This window comes from Chanos chanos, chromosome 5 (assembly GCF_902362185.1).
Source record: "Chanos chanos chromosome 5, fChaCha1.1, whole genome shotgun sequence".
Classification (NCBI taxonomy): Eukaryota; Metazoa; Chordata; class Actinopteri; order Gonorynchiformes; family Chanidae; genus Chanos; species Chanos chanos.
In genome coordinates this window covers 22,756,408-22,778,763 of record NC_044499.1, presented here as the reverse complement: position 1 = coordinate 22,778,763, position 22,356 = coordinate 22,756,408, and the positions used below count along the sequence as shown (strand labels likewise).

General features: G+C 39.7%; 3 protein-coding genes across 3 annotated transcripts in view; all 3 read right to left on the bottom strand.

Annotated features, from left to right (window-relative positions):
* ssx2ipa (synovial sarcoma, X breakpoint 2 interacting protein a) overlaps nt 1-3,068 on the bottom strand; it is a 10,702-nt gene extending 7,634 nt beyond the window's left edge. The window contains exons 1-3 of the mRNA XM_030774412.1: nt 3,035-3,068; nt 855-1,006; nt 210-376 (exon numbers count right to left, since the gene is read on the bottom strand). Of these exons, the coding sequence (XP_030630272.1) occupies nt 210-376; nt 855-903 (216 nt within the window). The 5' untranslated portion in view covers nt 904-1,006; nt 3,035-3,068. The remainder of the gene's footprint in view (nt 1-209; nt 377-854; nt 1,007-3,034) is intronic.
* A 1,290-nt stretch (nt 3,069-4,358) lies between these two features.
* mcoln3a (mucolipin TRP cation channel 3a) lies at nt 4,359-11,460 on the bottom strand. Its single transcript, XM_030774785.1, has 12 exons — nt 11,242-11,460; nt 10,596-10,757; nt 9,911-10,064; nt 9,413-9,494; nt 8,972-9,068; nt 8,602-8,701; nt 8,035-8,153; nt 6,834-6,983; nt 6,539-6,640; nt 6,009-6,131; nt 5,381-5,587; nt 4,359-4,499 (listed from the first exon to the last, which is right to left on the bottom strand). The coding sequence occupies exons 1-12, from the start codon at nt 11,458-11,460 to the stop codon at nt 4,359-4,361; spliced, it is 1,656 nt and encodes a 551-aa protein (XP_030630645.1).
* A 4,729-nt stretch (nt 11,461-16,189) lies between these two features.
* Nucleotides 16,190-18,098, bottom strand: bcl10 (BCL10 immune signaling adaptor). The gene is made up of 3 exons (XM_030774448.1): nt 18,048-18,098; nt 17,103-17,391; nt 16,190-16,883 (listed from the first exon to the last, which is right to left on the bottom strand). Exons 1-3 carry the CDS (start codon nt 18,096-18,098, stop codon nt 16,462-16,464), a joined length of 762 nt encoding a protein of 253 aa, XP_030630308.1. The 3' UTR covers nt 16,190-16,461.
* Between the last annotated feature and the right edge of the window lie 4,258 nt (nt 18,099-22,356).

Here is a 22,356-nt window from a genome sequence, read left to right as displayed (position 1 = left end):
GCTGTGCTGTCCTACAGGCACGAGCCCCATGGTGGAGCTGTGCTGTCCTACAGGCATGGGTCCAATGGGGGAGCTGCACTATTGAACTAGCATGGCCTCCAAAGTGGAGCTGTACTATTGAAAAACAAAAGCCTCGCAAGGGAGCCATCTGGCTAAAATGCCATTTTTCCCTGATCTACTAAAATGTGGTTTAGGGTGAAGTGTGGTACCTGACTGATGTAGGAGACGCACTGGGAGATGTTCTCCTCAGTGCAGAAGGCACTCAGGACAGTGTAGGAGTGTTTGGGCAGAGTAATGGTGGAGTGCAATGAACGGATGGAGTTCTGGCGTGACGGAGACATAGTAATGCCAGAAATACTGGAGAGCTCTTTGGAATCTGTCCAGAAGAAAAAAAAAAAAACAGGGCATTTAGGTTCTCATTACTCTGGAAGTTTCCTCTGTGCAACTTGTTGGAGTAAATTAAACTGGACTTTATCAAAACGGCATAAATACTGTGATTTGGACACAAGTACATACTCACTGTCTCAAGGGTTTCCATGACAGCACACCACTTGTGCCGACTCATTTTCAGGGATTAAAGTTATGACACAAACAGAAACACGTCCAAATCTAACAGTCTTGTTTATCCCCTAAACAGAAATCAAATCATCCCACAAAACAGCACAACAATGACTGTGCTGTCTTAAGTATGGCAATAACACATCACAGCTTCGTATGACCACAAATAAACTGCATTGCCTGGAGGGCCAAGAATAGGATCAGGCCAATAATCCTTACCATATGCAAATCCACATGAAGCCACAGAAAATCACTCACCATAAAATGACCAGTTTGGTGTGTGTGTGTGATCTTACCGAGAGACGACGGGTCAGGCATTATAGCTGGGGTCCACCAATCTCCCATATCCAAACTCTGCCCAGGATCCCAGGTGGCCTGTACATCCGTGGGAGATCTAAAGCCCTGACGAAAAGACAAGGGGAGGCTTGCGTGGCCAAACTCCACGTTCCTGAAATAGAACACCCAGCCAGGCACACTGGATTACAGACTAGCTCCAATGCTGAGAGATTAACTGCCCATACAACACCAATGCAGGGATTATACAGTCAACAGAGGGACAGGGAGGATGGTTCCTGGGGTGTGTCCACAGGTTAGGTCCAGGTTGTTTAGTCCCTCAAGTGGTAAGGGTTTAGGACAAGGATACAGGAACCTGACCCTTGACTAGAACAAATGTCTACATGAGGAGCAATATTTGTGATACTGCACTAAGTAAAAATTCAGCTTTTTCTCTGATTTAGGTAAATTATCAACAAGAGCCCTATCACCTTTGCACTACAGATCACAGATTTCTGGTTATAATACAGCAAAAAAAGAAGAAAAAAAAAGAAAGAAAAGAAAGAGAGAGAAAAAAAGGAGGGGCTGACCGGCAGAGCAAATAAAGCATTCTATTGTCAGAGTCATCCGCAGGTCCTCGGTGTGCTGACCCAATTTAGCTGTGCTCTTTAGTACTCTAATCAGAGATAGCGTATTAAGCATGGACTGCACAATGAGAAATATACTGGCGACTAGTCTAACAACGTGTACGTGCGGGTGTGTCTCATCTTTCATGTCCTCAACACTGGAGGCAGTCCGTCACTCTAAGCCCGAAGATGTAGTTTGTAGAACAAGTTTAACCGCATTTGACAACGGTATGTTCTACAAACCCCACGACGATACTGAGCATAGCCTCTTACTGGCGTCTAGTTTTAACTGCATCCTTCAGAACACTGGCATCACACGCAGTCTGTGCGTAAGTGGTTGCTGTTTTGCCAAATTGTGTCGTGGCCAAAACGGCTTACGGTGAACAGAGGATGGACGTGCCAAATGGAGAGTATCTAAGCTCTCTTGCGACTTAAGCCATTAATTCATGGTTCAAGTGCATTCTCTGTAAATACGCCCAGAAACCTCATCCCTGCTGGTAACTGAATTAAGGCTTTCCAGTGTACAGAGCTAAAACATATCCGATCAATAAACATATAAATACATTTCACCAAAGCAATCAAATATTTAACAGAACAACGTTCACAAACTGAAACAGCCACTTTGAAGTTAGTTAGAGATTCTGCACTAAATTGAAAACGTAAATAATTCTCTGATGATTTCTAATACTGCTTTTCCAACTACCCTGTGTACAGCACTCAAGTAATCTCCTTTAAATCCATTCAGACTTTGTCTCATCTGCAACTACAATGAGTAATAGGTGACCAAGGGTAGTTAACTTCAAATAGCAGTCTAGTATCATCAAGATAGGCTAAGCTAGTTTAAAACATAAAGATTATAGACTAGTAATGGCCTCGTTTAACATCCTTCCTTTTTTCAAAATGCGCTTAGCCGTTGGGAAAACATTGTGATTATTTGCCCCCGGTTCACCAGTCACACATTGTTAACGTAACATTACCCCCTTGAAAAATTATATGGACTGTCCGATTGCAACCTGTTGTCGCCAGGTAGTAGCTAACAGTAACACTGCTAGCTACCTAGATAGCCAGCGGTTCACTAACAAATATTGTAACATGTACAGCCAAACATACAAAACACACTACCAGTTATTAAGACTACCAGTTTGTCATGAATCACAGAGTTAATATTAAAACATAAATGTTGTCCCATCATTGACAGCGAGTTGTACTAGCCGGGTATTTACCAGCTATGCTATGCTATGCTTCGTGGACAACATATTCGGTAGGATAGCATCACCGCTCTGGATATAGTTTAGGCTTAAAGAGGATCAGTTAAATGTTGAACGTTTAAACCTTAAAACCTACACAAAGAAAGCAGAGTTCATACAACAACTACAAAGCAGTATAAATGAATAGGTGATCTGCTAGTCAAACTGACAAAGCAGTTAAATACAGTCAGCTGTCAAGTTAATCATATTAGAGGCACAAAATCTAGAATTCGGCTATTTAGTCGTTCTCATTCACGAGCTACAAGAGCGACCGTCAGTAAGCAAACTAAAGTAAACTAATGTAAAATGTACGATGAGCGCCATACTCACGATAAGTTGGTTTTAAATCCGATTTGGCTGCATACGTGGGTTACTTTGGTATAATATTAACTAGTTAAAACAAGGCGTCTATTGGGGAAGAGATAACAACCAAGCGATTTTTTTTTGCAAGTTCAAATGGTCGCCGTTATCAATGCCCTGTCAATAAGAACCACCAGTTCATTTCAAAGAGAATCTCGTTCACGCATCAGAGCAAACGGTGTGGTCATTGGTGTTACCGTTGTCAAGCGACCAATATCTGATTTCCGTATTGGTTGGAATCGAATTCATTACCTGTACCTGGCTGTGGACGAGGGGGCGGTTTCGCATGTACGGAACAATACCCTACTGTGGTAAATATTGTTAAGGGCACATACCAACCTCGTTAAATCAGTGTTGGAAAAACGAAATGCGGTCCAAAGCGAGCCTACACGTGGCCGTTTTTTCTGCTTGGAAACACATTACCAAGGGTCAGTGCATACTTTATATTGCTGATTCAGCTAATGACTCTTTCCCCAGAAAGTATTTTCTCCCTTGTGTCTGTTAGACATTCTGACAATAAAGGATCCTGAATCAAACTGAGAAGCGAAGCTACTCCTATGGGCACAACACCACTGAACGTAGATCGTAACAAGGTATAAATGTCGATTTCACAACAGTATGAACAATGCGTTGAGTATGTTTGTTTATCTACACATGCATTCCTGTTGGAAGTCTTTATGTTCTTAGATGATATTTTACACAAATTTGATTAAATTGGGTTTTATTTATGTATTTGCACACGAAAATAATATACACAGTATACAGCAAACAGCACAACATCACTGTTATTTAACAACAAAAACTTGTCTCTGTGGACACATTTTGAATATCTATCACTAAAATTATTGCCCTTCAAAACATCAGAACTTTAAAATAATTTACATATTTGATATTCATAACTTATAAGGCATTCTAACAACAGCAACATGTAAGATATCATGTGATTAGGAAAAAAAGAGTTATTGGATAAGAGTAACTGGATAACAAATGGTGAACGTAAGAAAAGTATCCAAATCAACCACACTTTAAATCTCCTCTAAAGGGCTGAAAGCTTAAGTCGATGAAAATAAGTTCATTTTCGCCTTATATGTGTGTTGAGTAAGGGGATATGTGATATTGCTGTAGAGTAAGGGATTACAGACTTTTGCCCAAACGATACACAATCAGACATGGTTCAGCCCAGTCATAGTGCCACAGAGCTTCTGAATATGAGGTTTAGGTGTATTTCAGGGGTATTTCCCAGTTCTAAAACATAAGTATACAGTTTTGTTATCCCCAGCAGCCTAGTCTGGCCTCAGGCAAGACACAGGCAAGGAAAACAGGAGCATGTGGACGTTTCTTTGTCCGTCAGGTACTTCCCTGAGCCAGGCAGATCCCGGCACTCCGACATGAAGGCTTGAAGTTCAGAGAGTGGAACGCCATCTTGCTGGTGTTTCTGGAATAGAGAGCAGAGAACAGAAACACTTAGAAAGTCAACAACAAAACTTTATCTCTCTTCAGCAATCCCTTTATTAATCTTATCTGCTTGGCATGAACGTCTTCTAGACAGTATAGTGTCTAAGATGACAGTGCTACTGTTCTCTCGCTGTTTCTGTGCCATTGTTCATTTGAATGCTTCATAGATGTTTGGTTTAAATTTTGCCTAGATTGTATCCCTCACGTGTGTGTGTGTGTGTGTGTGTGCGAGCACATGTGCAAATTATCACACTTTTTTGTATAAATATATAAGATCTTCGTATTTTCCAATATTCAGTGACATATTTCAGTTACCAAGTCATAAGTGAACTGACCCGTTTTTTGTACCTACGGTAAATGTCCGTTTTCACAAAAACACCAAATCACAGTCAGTATACAGTAACAAAATGCCTTTTGCTGGTGATGTCAAGAAGTGTCCAAGTGCTAAAACAATATTGTATTAAACTGTCTAACTGAAAATGAGTCAAACATTCTCAGGAGGGCAATAAAGCACAAACATCTCAAACTCTCTTGTTTCATGAGTACAAATGGAACATGTCAGTCAGGTGTGTAATGCCTATCAGTGAAATTCCATTCAAACTTTACAAATTTTCTTGGAAACTCTCATGCCCCTGGGGGTTTTTCTGGCGTGTCTCTTTAGAGATTGAGGAACAATGAAGCCGAGAGCAAAAAAGACTAGGGTGAAATGAAAAGTATTTCGAGCACGATTTTCAAAACACTGGAAACACAAGCTGAATTTCAGGTTATTGTGTCGTGAAGGCATCTATACTGTGACTTGTCGTCCCCCCCCCCCCCCCCGCCTTGAACCTGGAGACTCTTTGCAGGACAAACAGAACTCACCTTGATGGTCTCGTACGTGTCTGTGATGAGAGCAATGAAGAGACTCAGTATGATATAGGTGAAGAGGGAGATGAAGCTATAAACGTAGATTCTGCTAAAGAACCACAGTAGGTAACTCTTCTCTCGTAGTTTAGTGAAGGTGCTGTAAATCTCATCCCCATTGATCATGGAGAAAAGGCAGTAAGCCACCAGGTCGAAATTTCGAAACTGTGAGTTGAATGGGAAATCTAACTGTTAATTCAGACAGGTGCATTTTGAGGTAACAATTACATTGTGATCTTCAGTATATAGGCCAAATTCTATGACATGAAATTGGGAACTGCATGTTCGGTTAAATGAATATCCAAAAGTTGAGATTATACTAAAATGTGGGTTTAAGGAGGTTATTTAAAATGGATTTATAGCATTGTTGTTATGGATTTCCTTGATTATTGTTATATGACAACATTTCAAAAGGAAGCCTTACCAAAGTTCTATATATTCGAGACATTTTTAATTTCCCTATGCATATCAATGCTGCATAACAGACATTCATCACGAAACAGTATGTCACTAAAACTTCTTTCACCTCAGATTCATTTATATAAATGATCAAATAAGTGATATATTTATTCCTGGTCTTGTTTACATTTTCATGGTGTGGACCTAGGACAATCCAGCCACAAAAACAGTAGCTCAAGTAGATCATGATGGCGCAGAAGGAGAACCGGATCACATTAGGGAAAGCCGCCCTCAGGGTAAGAATGAGGATCTGAAAACAAACATAATATATTAATAAAAACAAATGTCAATATAATATTCCAGGCTCATATGACTACTTCATCAATGCTTAATCAAATTTCATCTGTATCCAGGAGCATGTGGTGCTTACATTCCCTTTTAGTCAGGTGACCACCATGCAAAGCAGGCTGGTTACAAGAACAATGACTAAGAAAAGAAATTCAAAGTAGATTTTCTCTGCTAGTGGCTACTAAGGGGCAATGCTGTAAGGTCTAATTTGTCCGGTTTGCATCTAAGTATTAAAGCCTTCACCTTAACAGGATCAAGTAATTTTTTACAAGCCAAGCTTAAACCTGACATCAGTTCAGTTTGTAACATTTACTTGGAGTTTCAAAAAATCAGGCCTCTATCTGTAAAATGATTAATGTTGTGTCATACATTGTATTTCTGGAAGAATCCGAGGTATCGTAAGACTCCGATCCACACCAGCATGGTCCCTGTCCCCAGCATGATACTGCAGACGTCATAATTGGTAAGCTCCTGAAAACCAAAGGAAAACTCGTCAAAAAGAGCTGTCGTCTGGGCTGTTAAGCTCTAAAGAGACACTGAACTGAGATGTTTCCACATTTACAATACACTGGGGAACACCACCAATTTTGTCTAATGTCATGAGACTGTGGAGGACTTTTCACCTTCAAAGCTCAAAGTTCAAAAGTGCTATGTGCTCACTCACCTTTGTCTGGATACATATTTTGAGTACTGAGCCTGAAATGGTGAGGATGTCAGAGATGATGATGAGGATGTACCAGCCGTTGATGAACTCCAGGCGTTCAGACCATGGTACTGTTTTCCCATGACGTCTATAGACAAACGTTCTGTACTCCTAACAGAGACAAACACAACAAATTCAGCTCGGTGTCAGTACTCCTGCCAGGACTGGGGAATTTGGCTGCCCTGCTGGCCATTCTGTGTATTTAATACCTTGTGCTTTTGTTTGTTTTGGTATTGCCATGTGCTTCTGTTTGTTCCTGTGTACTCCTGTCCCTGCCCCCCACCTGATCCTTATTATTACCTGGTTTGTTTCATCCAATAGTCTGTCTCTGCTGTTAATTGTTCTGTGCATTTAAGTCCTGTGTTTGTACCTGTTCTTTTTCAGACTGTGACTCTTATTACCTGTGTCTGTCTTTGTGAGTGCCTGCCTTTGTGATTTTTGACCTGTGTTTGCCTGCCAATTTGGATTTGTTGCCCTGTGGATTACTGGCTTTGACCTTGACTAATTTAGTTCTGACCAATCTTTTGCCTTATGTATTGGATTTGTTTTCTCTGTGGATTTTTTTTGGTTTTGACCCTGGACTGGACTTTGTTTCTGAGATCTCTTGATTTTTGTAATAAACCTGATTTTTTTTTTCCTTCCTCTACTGGGTCTGCAGTTGGGTCTTGTCCTGTCAACCCTCACACTTGGGCTCTAGAGTGTGTGCTAACTGACCGTCAACCACAACACACAGGCCCCACTTACTTATGAATTACCCCATTAAAATGTCAAATGTCCACAATACTTTAACAAACAGTTGAATGAAAGGAGTTTAGAAAAAGAGATGGATTTGATGATAACATGGTTATAGGTAAGAGGTATCATTCATTTAAAGATATCATGCATAATTTTGTGTGTGGGTATGATTCTGCCTGAAAGGAGAAAGGAGTAATTTCTTTTAAAAGCTTTTTTTAATAACTTTTAACCTGATCACACATTTAGAAGCATTTATCCTGTGAATCAAACCGTATGTAATACGCTTTTTGTTGAGTTACTGTAAGTCGGCACAGAAGAACACCAGAGAATAACTCTCAGCTTTAACCTTTAATCTCTGTTCGGTCCAGTTCTCTTGCTGTAAAGTGAACAGAGGTTTCACAGATTACACTTATGGGAGTTCACTTACGAACTGGAGCTGGATGCCCCTGGAGACAGAGCGTGTGCAGAGCAGGAGTGACACCACACAGGCCAGAATGACGACAGAGTCCAGCAGGAGGAGCATGTGGAAGTGATAAGTTGTTTCTGCTGTGGCAAAGAAACAACACTGCTGGCATACTCAAATGTGCAGTCCCACTCATGAAAACTCAACAAGTTTAACTGGACTCTAAAGCCACCAATGTCATGGACTATATAGCACCCTCTACTGGTTATAAAGAGGCCCAGCCCAGCACTACCGAAACCTGATTACACCGATCAACTAATCAACAAAGGCTTCATTAACCCAGTCATCTGTGATAGTGTTGATAATCAGTGGAATCAGGTGTGTTAATGCTGGGCTGAAACAAACTGAGGGTCAGTGAGGAATGGATTGAAAACCATTGCCCTTAGTAATATGTAAAAATTTCCTATTCACTGACGTTACTGCTCTCAAATCCAGGACTGTTAACTTCCAGCTACTGACCAAGCATGAATATTGTGCTTCTTATATACACAGCAGAATTTGTTTGGTAAATAAGATACGTTATGCACTCACTGGATCCTGAAATGTTCAGGTCTTTGCAAACACTGATCTCAACATCACTCTCCAAGGAGATCTTGATAAGTCCACTGTGTGCTCTATTATCGAACACAATCTGACCAAATTAAAAACAGAGAGAAAAATCACATTTTTAACAACAGGAATCACTGTCCATTTCCTTCCAATATGACAAACTTTAGCACTATTGAAGGTTCATGGTTGCAATGGGTACCCCTGTAGTTGTGTCATGGCTAAGTTAAAAAAATGTTCATCTTCTCATTAAATTCATCAAAGAATCCAGTAAACATATACAGGACGCAATCCGGATAATGCAAATATAGATAAATGGCATTAAAAAAAAACAGCAGATAGGGGCCAGACTCACCCTGATGCTGAAGTCGTAGCAGTCTGGCAGTTCGTAATGACGTACTGTCTGCAGATTAATGGCTTTCAAGTTGAGGTACATCTTCACTGACAGCAGCCTTGAGTATAGAGACACATGCCCATAAGGCCAATAAACATGAAACAGAACTGGGCTCATGCCTTTCACAAATATGCCTTTCTTATGTCGTAATATTTACACATGGGACTATCTGAGAGGAACATAAAGGAATCTAAAGCATTTTCAGTAAAACATTCAAAACTTTTTAACTCCCTATAATAGTTAATACATAAAGTCTGAATATATTATACATTATCAAGCTGCCATAAGGAATTACAGTGTTCTTTATAAGCATTATTATAATGCATTGGGTTTTTTTTTACATTACTTGCTGCTTTAAGTGACTTACTAGCTGTGTGTTATTAAAAATGTACAGAATCGTACCTTTGGAAATCTAATGTAAAATTCATGCCCTTTCTTAGAGTATCCTCCTTAAATGGTTTCATGGGGTGAATAGAAATACAGTCTGTCAAAAAAACAAAATAGAATATTCTCTTTATATTCTCTTAACACTCACACTGTACAACAGCAACAGCTACACACGCATCACACGTATTTTGATATAACCGCAGACATGAAACGAACGCTTTTTAAACTGATAGGGCAAATCCCTCATTTTATCTGAATGATGATCGGCCATAATGTCAATCACAGCTTACAAGATATTCTTATAATATAACTTATGACATTAATGTCAATGTCACAGGACTGAGGATTTGGTAAAGTGGTCTAAAGTCAACAGATTAATGAGAATTACAGAAAAAGTCCTATCAACTGGAGAATAACATCATGGTCAGTTCTACTCGCTAAGCCAACAATGCTGCCACAGCCATTGTATCTAAGCATAAATTACATTCGGTTTTGCTGTATGTCTCACAGTACCCTTTTCCACAACGGGGTCAATGTCAAAGGTGTCGTTAGAAGGGAAGATGCTCCCGTGTCTGTAGAACTCCTGACAGAGTGAGAGGGGGATGGGGTTGCCGTTGATCGTTTTGTACGCATGGTTCCCGGCGGTTAAGTTCTGCAGGCTTATAAACTGCAGTAAAGAAACATCCAGTAATGAAAACACTACATGTGAAATAAGAAAAAAACCCCAAAAGAACAAATTCCTTCAGATATACACTTCACTAGGCACAGTTAAGGCCTAGCTGAAAGGCTACTTCTCTGTTGTCAGTAATCTGTTTATTACGTTATTTACAGTGACTTACAATGAGGCAAACACATCAACTAATGTGTATTGAGGAGAAATAAAAATGAACTTTAGACTATTTTTCAGACAAAGGAGGAGAATGTGGAGAGACTGTTAACAAACTGTCAGCAAACATTGCTGTATGTATCTCTGGGGACAGACAGCCATCATCAGTGATATTTACTCAACATTTGTGTGAATAAACACACAACTTCAACGGCCAGTCCGTCAGGTGAGAGGGGATACAGCCTTTCACGGAAAATATGAAAACTGACAATCCAACTGCTTACATACATCCAACTGCTTACACACACACACACACACACACACACACACACACAATGAGAAGTAGAATCAAAGTTTGAATAGCTCTTTTACCCTCTTGATGACGTAATTGATGTGGTCATAGACATCAGTCGTTTTATAGATGGTAGAACCTTCCTGGTCACCATATCCCTTCAGAAAAAGGTGTTTGAAAAACAACAGGTTCTGCTCCTTGAAAGTAACAGTCATCTCGTTGCTAAGTCCGAAAGAGACTAGCTGTGGACAGTAATGAGAGGGGGGAAAATGTTGATCTGTGACGTATGATGTTAGGATCTATTTTTTTTTTAATTAAAGTTAAATTAAGCTATTACATTTTCTTATTTAAAATGATTTAGCTGACTGAAAGTGACTGTTCTTAGAGAAAAAAACATTAAAAAAAAACATTCAAGCAATTCATGCACTAGTGCACACATAAACACACACACACACACATACACAAACACACATACACACACTCACACACATACTCACACAAGTCGGCACTTGTAGTCCAGCCAGCATTCATTCAAACATACACATACATTAAAAATTATTCTATAGTGCATCTGATCACCAGCATCTAACTGACAAAGCTCCACATGCACATAATGTTTTTTTTAAATGACAACGAATAATTCCTGAAATAGTTTATGTAAACAGATAAATCTAATTTTTGATACAGACTGCTCTGAGTGACTGAGCCTGCACAGAGCTCTCTCACCTGGACAGTAATGATGGCAATTTTAACAATTTGCAGCATCAGCTTCCAAGGCTTGCGTCCCCTGGCATGATATTTCTCACACGGACTCATGAAGAAGTATTTCAGTTTCCTCCTGAACTCATCCACTGCCTCTGGGCACAGATCTGGTTTGGGGGTCCTGGAAGATTTTGGGCCGTCCGTTTCTGGACCACCATTTACAAGGGGTTCTCCCTCAGACATTTGTGTGAAGAACATTCTCTGTGCAAAAAAAAAAAAAAGCCAGTCAACAAAGATCAGCCATGTCAATAATTGAACTTTCAACCTCACTAGAAAAACAAGCCAAAGCAAGTTAGTAGCAGCGATGCAACTAATATGTAGAAAGCTGAGAAAATTCTGGAAGAACCCGTGTTTGTGTCTCTGCACTGAAGATGGTCAAGATTATATCAGAAGGTGTCTGTGAAAAAGTATCAGCGTTGTGTTGGAGAAAGCTATCCAGATAAGAGTTTAACCAGTCTTGTCTGTCTTTATTGAGCAAGTTTCGCTGCATTCATGGCATTCAGCTGTCACATACATACATATTTTCACCAAAGTGTGTGCCTCGATCAGAACATAGTATTAGAAAGAATTCATTATATCATTAAGCTATACCTGAAACGTCACTCTAAAAATCTAGAAGGTTCCCATTAACAAACATATAGAGACGACTAAAAGGACTGTGCTAATATGCTGCCCAAGGCATCATGAAATGTGTATGACTTTTGCTTCTAAAACTAAAAAATGATAGATGAATCGTAACGCTGCCCTCAGAATTTTTCTTACAAGTTTTGAACCAAATGACTTACATCATTCTCCCCTTTATTCGTGAAAAGAAAAGAAAAGAAAAGAAAAGAAAAGCTTCTTACATTGGAATTGGTCGTAGAGGCTACAACAATTAGTTGTCTAGGACTTGTCACGGTTACTGACAGTTAAAGCGACAGACCTGCGCTCTAATACCCAGCGCTCTCTATGAACTAGCAGCCCAAGTTCTTAAGCACTGAGACAATTAATTGAACACACTTACCTGTGGCAGGGCAAAGTAACTGATAACGTGCAATTTACCAGTAACTAATGCTCCGAAATGGAATGACACTTTCTCCGTCGACATTAGGCACTTGTCAGCTCCCGCCCTGACTACAGGCAACTGGTGTGAATGCACCAGGTTCAGGTATTGACATTCCTAAAAACGTACATCGCGACGCACACGACACAAGCAAAGCGCAGTAGCGTCCAGATACTTATCAGAAGACAATAGTAACACAGACTTTAAAATAAGATTGTCTTAAAACTACAGCAATAACAGCCATAATACTAATACCACTAATAATATCACCACCACCACCACTACCACCACCACCAATACTACTACTACTACTACTACTAATAATAATAACAGCCTTTCTGAGATTTTCCGCATTGGTTATTTTCTCTTTCATTTATAACCAGTGTATTACATTTTTTGTGGACTACATCATAATAGGGCTACTCTCTTAGAGAAATAAAGCAAAGTATATGACTGTGTTGCTTTTTACCTTCTTTACTTTTCCTCGGGAAAAGCTGGAGAATAAAAATGAAGTTACTCAGACCAGTGTATTTAAAAGCACGAAAAACCTAAAACTCTAAAATGTCTTGGCTATTTACGCGTTGGAGAGGTTAAACAATTTAAATCGCCAGCAGGCCAAATCATGGGGTTTAGTTTGCTCTGGTTGTGGGCAAGTGTCCATGGACAATGCAAATGTACAAACTTGTAAAACCTGTGACTGTATCATCTGCACATTATCTCAGACCATCAAAACTTGGTGTTATATTTTAAGGTCATGGTTAGCACGTTTTCTCAGTACACGCTCGTAACCTTAATGACATAATGTGTTGCGATAATGTGTAATTTTCTTTAACAAGTATTTCAGGGACTTGCTTCAAATGCACAGGACTGGCAAAGACGGAGAAAAACTCGGCAAGCCACACTCTTAAAAATTACGGTTGTTAATGAGTTCGTCCTGAAGGGGGAGGGGTCCCCCTGGATGCGATTGCGCTTTAAGAATCAAATTTTTTTTTTTTTATTATTTTTCTTTTCTTTTTCTTTCTTTTTTTTGGAGATATCAGTCAAGAACGGTTTTCATTTAAAGAGCTTTTTTGGAGGAAAGAGTTCTTGAGCAGTTCTTTAGAGGAAAAGAAACACTATACAGAAGGCATCTGTTTCCATTTAAATGAGTCATTTTGAAACAATCAAACAAACCTTGTTAACAATGTTTCAAGTTCAATGTCATTATTCAGTAATAAGAGAGCAATTTGAAAGCATGGGTGTAAGAACAAGATCTGTACCCTAAAAGGCTCAACTTATTTTACTTCAGTTTATTTTTTTACTGGCATTCTGTCATTAATACCCCTACTACGGTTTCAGGGGGCCAAATGGTGTAGTGTACAGTTACTGAAGAGGAACTAAGTGAATTGTCTAGTCCCTTCCCTCCAGTGGAGTGTAAGTGCCCAACACTCGGGCAGACTGGCAACAGCAGATAGACGAGGGTTGAGTGAGGGCTGGTTGTACCTTAGGCCATTTGTTTAGACTGTAGCGTTAATGATGGCCGTGTCTTGTGCTCATCACCTGAGTCACACAGAGGCACCGCGAGGCCCCATGATACATTTGTGTTTTGATCGCTTCAGCCTATGGCAGTGGAGCTGATGAGACACAGATTGACAGATTCCATGCACTCATACTTTAAATGAACCTAATAACATGATGGTAAGGTGTCAAAAGTGATGTATGTAATCAGGCAAAATACATAAAACACCCAAAGTGGGGCTTGGTCCTGGCATTAAACCATTATCTCAACATAAAGTAGTATCTATGGGGACTACACATTGAGTTTATCTTTTCAGCTTAACTGGACTTGAGATATCTGAGCAAAACCTGTTCAAAACATACAACGTGTCAAAGAGTGACATTAAGGTTATCACACATACCCCTCCAAACAGGTGTGACATGTCAACAGTGGTTACTGCATTATCTATGCCAATTGTCTACGATTACAAATTTTTTCATTCTCTCTCATGCAGTCAGTAGCATTGTTTTATCAGAGAAACAAAGCTAAGCTAATATCACAACACTATACTTAAGCATGCCTGAGTGAGGAGTTTTATGGTAGAATTTAGTTGGGTTCTAACCCTTATAACTTAAACGATTCTTAGTTTAACCTCCTCTTGTGGGTTCTTTGGAAAACATTTAATATAGGGTTCTAAGTGTAAGACTTCATGGAGGGTTCTTAGAAGAACCCTTCAAAAGTGCTCTAGGTACAACCTTGACAAACAGTCCTTTGTGAGATCAGTAAAAGTCCCTCTGTGGAGACAAGCCATATATAGTTCCAGTCAGAAACATTTTCTCTGAGTGTAATTCTCTAAGTGTATTACATAGTGTGTTACCTGTCCTTCCTTTCTGTGAAAAACTGCAAGCGAACTTCATGATCCTGAGATATGAAATTTGCCCCCACAGAAACACATATAGGCTAAAACATCAGTGAATTTTACAGTAATAAAAAAAACAGCTTTCTTCGTCCACCAAAATTAACATACATTATGTGTATGTGTATCAGGATTCAATAATGAATCCTCAATATGATACTGATCAGTATATTCAAGGTAATATTAATCCAGTGACCAAGTTGCTGAAAGAGGTAAAGCACTTATATTTAATAACAAAAAAATTCAAATAAACTGTATTAGCAGGACAGTTAAAAAATGTAACGAAACACAATTATACAAACCTAAACTCAGGACATGAAATCCAGTGCTGGCACAATAGATATTCAGTACCAAAGAAACTATAAAAAACTTGCTATTTTGTTAATTAACTTCTATAATCTGACCAGTATATATATTTGAATGTATCAAAGATATCTGTGATAAGCGTGTAGTCTGACCGTAGAAAAGTAATACAGTGAAACTGACCAGTACTCCTGACTTCCTAAACTAGTGCGATGTGGTACACGAACAATCCCCTCTTTTCTGACCCTACACTATACCTGTGCAGACAGATTTAGATTAAAAGTAAACATCGACCTCCATTCATGTTTGGACTCCACTGCAGTTTAAATGATTAGTTATCAGTCATATAGTACATATCTTCAGCAAAACACCATGTAAAGTTACATATGTTTACATTAAAACATTTCTTTGTCTTTAACAAAATCTACATTACATAAAATAATGGCTGCAATATCATATGGTCAAAGAGGAAGGGGATCTCCCTGGTACCAACCATAGCAACAAGTTATGAGACTCACAGACTCTGTCTAATATAACAGGTCTGTACAAAACATCTGCTGTGCACACATAACTTTCTCTTTGTGTGACCACTGATGCACCAAAACCACTGTCCTACTGACCTAACATTTGAACTTGTTTGAGAATGGAGTGTAGTCAGATGACTGGCAGTGAGAAGAAAACCAAACAGCAAACCAACAGGATACTTCCTGTAGCCCTAGAGCCGCGGGTCTGTTTGTCAGTATAACAGTAACGTGTTGTGACAAGATGGACTGTACAAAGGAAAGGAAACGTCCCCATTCACTGCTTAATATGAACCGTACATGTAATACATCACTCAGTTGTGCTATGCAAACATGTATAACATGGTTCCCTCTAAGACATATGCTGCCTTGTTATGATATTACTAAAAGTGAAGTAAAGAACCAGGTTATAGGAGGAATAACTATTTTATCACCATATTGTTTCATGTAGTTGTTATCATAGAAGAAGTGCAGCCATTCAAAAAAATAGAGGTTCGTGGGGTAGAATTAGCCTGGTACAGGAAACAGTGACAAAGCAGCTTTGGTCCCTTTTACTGCTGATCTTACACAGAGTTGAAACAGACAGAACAACAAAGGAGTAAAAATGCAGTAAATGCTGATACACAGTCAGTGACGAGTTGGAGCATGTTTTGATGATAGCACCACATGTTTTGACTGAGAATTGAGCCCTAAAGTTATGACTTCAGGACATGTAATGAGAGCAGCACAACAGCACAGTTTAATACAAATCAGACGAAGATCAGACCATGGATCCCTGCGGAGCCTCTTGTTGCTTCAAGCTAAATGTCCACAAAAATTGCCCAGCTACTGTTTCATTTGGTGAAAAAGTGTTTGTTTGACTCCTCCGAACATTCACTCTTACTGTGAAAAACCTTTCCAGCGATTTTTTTGGATGGGAGGTATTTCAATGTTGATACATTGGTGAACGAGGGGAGAGGTTGTGCGGCATTGAGGCTGGGGTTAAGGATCGTGAACGCAGTGGCTGGAAGTTGGCATCCCCTCCACTTGCGGTGCTTCCACACGCCATGGCATCTGAATCCTGGTCCTCTGCTTCCAACTCTTCCGGCAAGGCAGGTGCTCCCGGATCACCGGGCTTGGGGAGAGACGATGAAGTAGTGGAGGATACGGCTGCCATGCTTCCAGGAGCGCCACAGTGCAAGTTGAGTGAGCCTGGGGCCACCGATGTGGAGGGGCTTCCTTCTCCCTCTGGGTGGAACAGGACAGTGGAACATTTGTCGTAGTTGGAGTCATAGGAGTCTGACCTGGAAAGGTCATTGGTGGCTGAAGATGGGTATTGTTTTTTCTGGCAGCTCAAGCTGGAAGCCCCTAATGCAACAAAATAAAACAACAAACAACGTCCCAAGGACATGACACTGTCATCGTGAACCTGTGTATTTCACGGGAACCAAGAACCATATTCTGCTTTGTATTAAAGACCCAATGGGCGTAGAAAATTCGTAAATTATGGAAAAGTGCAGTGAAGTACAATGAAAAACAATGATAAAATACAATGGAAAACCAATGTTCATGAATGACACGACTCACCTCTCAAAGCCTCGAGCCTTTCGTTTTTCACGCGCTGCACTTCATCTGTAATTTTGGCGATAATGAAGTTGAGTGAGCGGCCACGTTGGATGGATTCGATGAGTGTGTCTAGTCCACGGGGGTTTTCGGCCAGGTAGTCTAATAGTTTGCCCGTGCGTTTCCTCTGCGTGCTTCTGCAGCTGATTTCCTCAGTGTCCTCGCGCGTCAGGATCTTCCGTGAGCGCAGGTAGTCGAAGTGGCGGTCGGCAATTATTTTATCGCAGAGGTAGGGGCGTAACCTTTCAAGGACCTAAAAGAATCAGAAAAAAACTAGATGTTAGATACTGCAATGGGTCGTGTCTTACACCATGTGGGTCACAAAGCGTTTTATGTTGATTTAGGCCAAACGTTCATTCCTTAGTGAATAATGAACCTTTTTTTTAGATTCGGGAATGGCAAATCACTTCAACACAGATTCAATATTCCTCCACAGTTACAGCCAGATAACTTATGAAAAAAGACATTCTGTCTGTGCCAATACGCTGCTAATACAGAAGTCAAGCTGTTCTAAGTTTGGCAACCAGTCATACACAAAATTTATGATAATTATCGATTATGTAAATACAACGCTCGGGGGAGGTAGCGTGCAATATACGTCAGTTTTAGTTAACTTATTAAAGGCTGTTTGAGGTGCAAATATATTTCTGCGAGAAGTTTTCGAAGTTTGCCGGTAACTGACTTCTGAATAACACTGTGCCATCAGCACGACTTCCCAGAAGAGTTCGGTTACTGTTCAAATTGTTAAAAAAGGCAGTCGACTTTCACTTCCACATAGTCTCGCCTTTGAATTTGCGTAGCCTCTAGTAGGCTCTCCTAAAGCATGTTTTACTTGACATAAAGGCAGTGTGTGTCGACTCGCCTTTACTTTACCCCTTTTTACACGTTGACTCTTCATGTAGTACTTACTTCCTTCTTTATCTCGGCCATTTCGTCCTCCGTCAGGTGAGAAACATCCATTCTCTTGACCCTATCTAAACCAATCTAAACCACCTCTTCCGGGTCCTCTTCTAAACCAAAACGAAAATGCTCAAGAAATAAAACGGTCAACAATCCAGAATACCAGAATAAAAAATTCATGTGCCACCTGCGCTTGAACCCCTCGTTTTCCTACTTCAGTATAAACTCCGCTGGCCACAGGCTTGGTTATCGGTGGGCGACAATGCCTCGTTATAATTAGTCATCGGTATAGTCGACTCAGAGCAGGGAAACTACTGGGAGAGCCGACTTCCTTATTTAACATACGTCATATAGCCTACACAATGGGTACTCCGAATAACATTGGGCAATTTAACTTCATGATGAGGGAAATATGTCCATTGAAACTGTAACTTCGTTTTCAGAGACCACTCTCTATTTACATACATGTGAATCCACAAAAGTACGCAGAAATGTATTCGATCACTTGAACCAGTTTTTGAGAAGTGGTTTTCGTGGATTTCCTGCATGCATGCAATTGTAGAGCATGACTATCGCATTTAACAGGTTCTGAAATTCTTTAAGAGGTCAAACCAGTGATTAAAATATTACGTCTGGCCATATCGCGTCTCCCATTCTAATTAATTAAATACTCTGGGGCATCGCATGCTTTATTTTATGTTTTAGTTTATTTATTTAATTATTAAGTAAAGTGCATCGAATTACTACTTGGAATGAGAACTTCGCTTAGTCAGTAGGCCGAACGATGACACAAACTGAGGGTTGCCTATCACTGTGGTTTGGGGTGTGACACATTTCTAATACTAAACAACAAAACACAGGTTGGCCCTGGTTACGTTACTTAGAAGCTAGTGGGGAAACAGCGATCGTCGATACTACACGTTTTCTGGGCCGAGGAAAGCAGCAAAGGGAGTAACAATTTACATATTATTGTAAAAGTTCGATAAGCACTTCACGTATTGTCCTGAAGATGGAGCTGTTGTACGTTACGCCGAGAACGCTCCGCCAGAGTGGAGCGTTAATTTATAACGGCATCTAGTCCAATTGATTAGCCTGGCACTATTTCCCCCGACAGTGTTTTGGAATCAGGACAACAATCCAGACAAAAACAATATATCTTTTATTGACTCAGGATCACCAATACAGATTGGAAACGAAATACGACAACATACTTACGGGGAACAATGATAGGGAAAAGTGCCCGGTCGTAAGATCTTTTTACAATGCTTACAATGATGTTTTACAGCACTGTAAATACAGTATCAGAGATATTATATATAATGCTAGAATCCATCTGTTCTTTCATGTTTCAGTCTTTGTTTCTCTTGAGGTTATGGAATATTTTAATATTTTACAGCAGTGCAAGTAAATCATAAATAGATGTCTGTTTGAGGATATGTTTGATCTTCTGTAGGGTTTGTTTTGAAGGGTAACAGTTTTTCCATGTTTTAGTGAACTTGTTAAAACATTAAAACTAATAACTCCTTCACCATAGGTCTGATCAGCAGCAGGTCCATTCACTTAAAATAAATTTAACTACCATTAACTGCCAAATTTAAGTTAATCAATTAATACTTACTCTTTGACCAATTTTATTATTTTTGTCTGAAAAAATTCTACTTTTGAGCAGCCCAGCCCAGTGCTTGGTAGAATCAACTGAATAAGGCTTTTGGAATCGGGTGACTAGTTTGCATCAAACGTGTGGTATGGAATATTCTATTGGACGCATGCTGTAACAAATGAACACTGTATAATATAAATTCAGTGCTCACAGTCTGCACAGGTAGAGGGAAAGCAGAGCACAGAGGAAAACACTGACTATGTCAGGATTCATAGTGTTGTGTTCACTAAAGAGGTTAAGCTGAATGGTCTAACCACAGCAGCTGGTATACATCAGAATGTGTTTTGGCTCTATTTAATGATAACATTAGTGAGAGGACATTGTTCTTTTTCCACGGAAACCATTCTTTAGAAGCAGGATCAGAGCATCAGAGAAACAGAAAGCTTTCCACGAGGGGCGTTGCAACCAACAGTGTCATTTCCTCTTCCCAAAGTCTAACATGGAATTTCCATATAAGGATATTATATCTGCATGTAAAGAGGAATACAGATGCACTATGGAATGCGAGGATAAATACACAAGTGACATATATAATAGTTCATTTTTCCTTTTGGTGAAAAATGTATCAAAGAAATTCCCCCTCCAATGATTAGAATGAGCCTCATGTTAAAGTCCCTGGAAATATAGCGCATATAGAAAACTATGTCTTATTTAGTACACAGGTCAAGATGCTAGGGGATTGCATCTTCTTTCATTGTGTCTTTAAACTTTTTCGTGTTTTCACTCAATATACAGTTTTCTATGAGACATATATGTGTGTACATGTTGTCCTTCTAAGACACAAATCATTTGAAAGAAATGATTTGTGTTCTTCTCTTATAGTGCAGAACAATAACTTCTGACTGCAATAACATGTACTTATCATACAATTCAGTATTTAGTTCCAAAACTGTTCTCTCTAAAAATATTTGTTTATACCCCTCTAATTTATGATCTCCTATATCAAAGACCTTTACTAACTGTTAGGGGGGATTATCGGCTATAACTGGTGGAGTGTTGTGTTGTTCAGCCTTGGCAATAGCAGAACATCTTGCTTTGGGGAAATTCCCCAGCGAATGCTTTCACAGCGAATGGTTAGGCGATGAAGCTAATCTGTCAATGGTTTTTAAAATCCCTCAGACTACATTAATACCATTGTTATGAATGCCATGTACCCGGAGAGAGAAAGACAGGAATATCCCACCTGTTCCATCCTCCACAGACAGGTGCAGCTGACACACAAGAATTTCCACACTAAAGACCAGCGACAATCTCTAAGTCAGCCTGGCTAAAAATAGAGTAAATCATTTTCTGCTCCAATATGTTTGCAGGACTGTTAAACCTCTGCAGATTACTGGACTGTAACCCTTTAGCATTTCAGGGCTTATTCAGAGACCTGTGGTGCCAGATTGGCTGTAGGAAAAAAAAACAAAAAACTTTTCGGCATTTTCATGTTTTCATCCTTTTAAACACTGAATAGCTGAGTTATGTGTTACAGGAGTATGTTCTGGAAGGACTAGCTTTGGATAATGCAGTTATTGATGTCATGCTGTGCTGACGATCTGCAGTGATCTAAGGTGTGTGTCTGTATATGCTCTATTTGTCATGGAAGCATAAACTGGGGCCTTTGTGCATGTGTTAAAAGAAACAACAAGCCATTCATTAAACTCATCATGGTTTTTAAGCAAATGCTGTCATTTGACAAGGAAAATAAAAGATCTTTTTTTGTCTCTTGTATTGTTATACAGTACAGTACTAACTGGTATATTGAGATGTTAAGTTCTATTCTCATTGTAAAAATGATCCTATTATTTCCTCAGACAAATTGTACTTTTCAGCAGTCCGCTGGGAAATATATAACCAATGCATGAAGCGACGCATTGTGTTGCTTCTGCAAAATAGGTGTTGCCATGGTACTGCAGCACCACACGGAGGGACTTCCTCTGTTGTTTGTGTAGCTGAGAATCTCGAAAAGGGAAGTCAGCTAACCCGCCCAAAATGCTTTACACATATCTCATACCACTACTTCACAGGTCCTGTGTGGAAACAAAGAGAAACCAACAGCATTCAGGATATTTTGGCGTGTGTCATATGAAACGAGAGCAAGGGGGAGAGAGAGAGAGAGAGAGAGAGAGAGAGAGAGACAGAGAGGAAAGCAACATTCCAAAATGGCACAGCTTGTACCCTATTCACATAAAAAACTTAGGCCTTCTTGTGTACCCTGACATTAAAAAAAAAAAAAGAAAAGAAAGATGAAAGACTGAGGATGGTGGTGTGTGCCTTCAGCACTTTTGGCTGAAGCGTGTTTCTGCTTGTTTGAGTAGTATGGTGTGCTCACCACTATGTTTCCAAGGGCTTTACTGGGAGCTCAGTGTTTTCCCCTTCAAATGACCTCAGTCACCTGCTCAAAAGAACAATTTGTCTTTTAGATGTTTTATGTTTGGTCCAGAACTTGTTAAGGTGATAACACACTGCCATGACAGCTTCCAAATTTGAAATAGTTAAAAGGCATTGTTCATTCTCAAATACTCACTCCAGATCTTTGAATCAGGCTTTTAAAAACGTGGCTGTAAAACTATCTTATAAAAAAAAAAATGAAAGCATTAGCTTTGAAATCCTGGGCAAGGATTGGCAATTCCTCACATTTTGCAGAGGAAGTTTCATAACAGTGGAAAAACA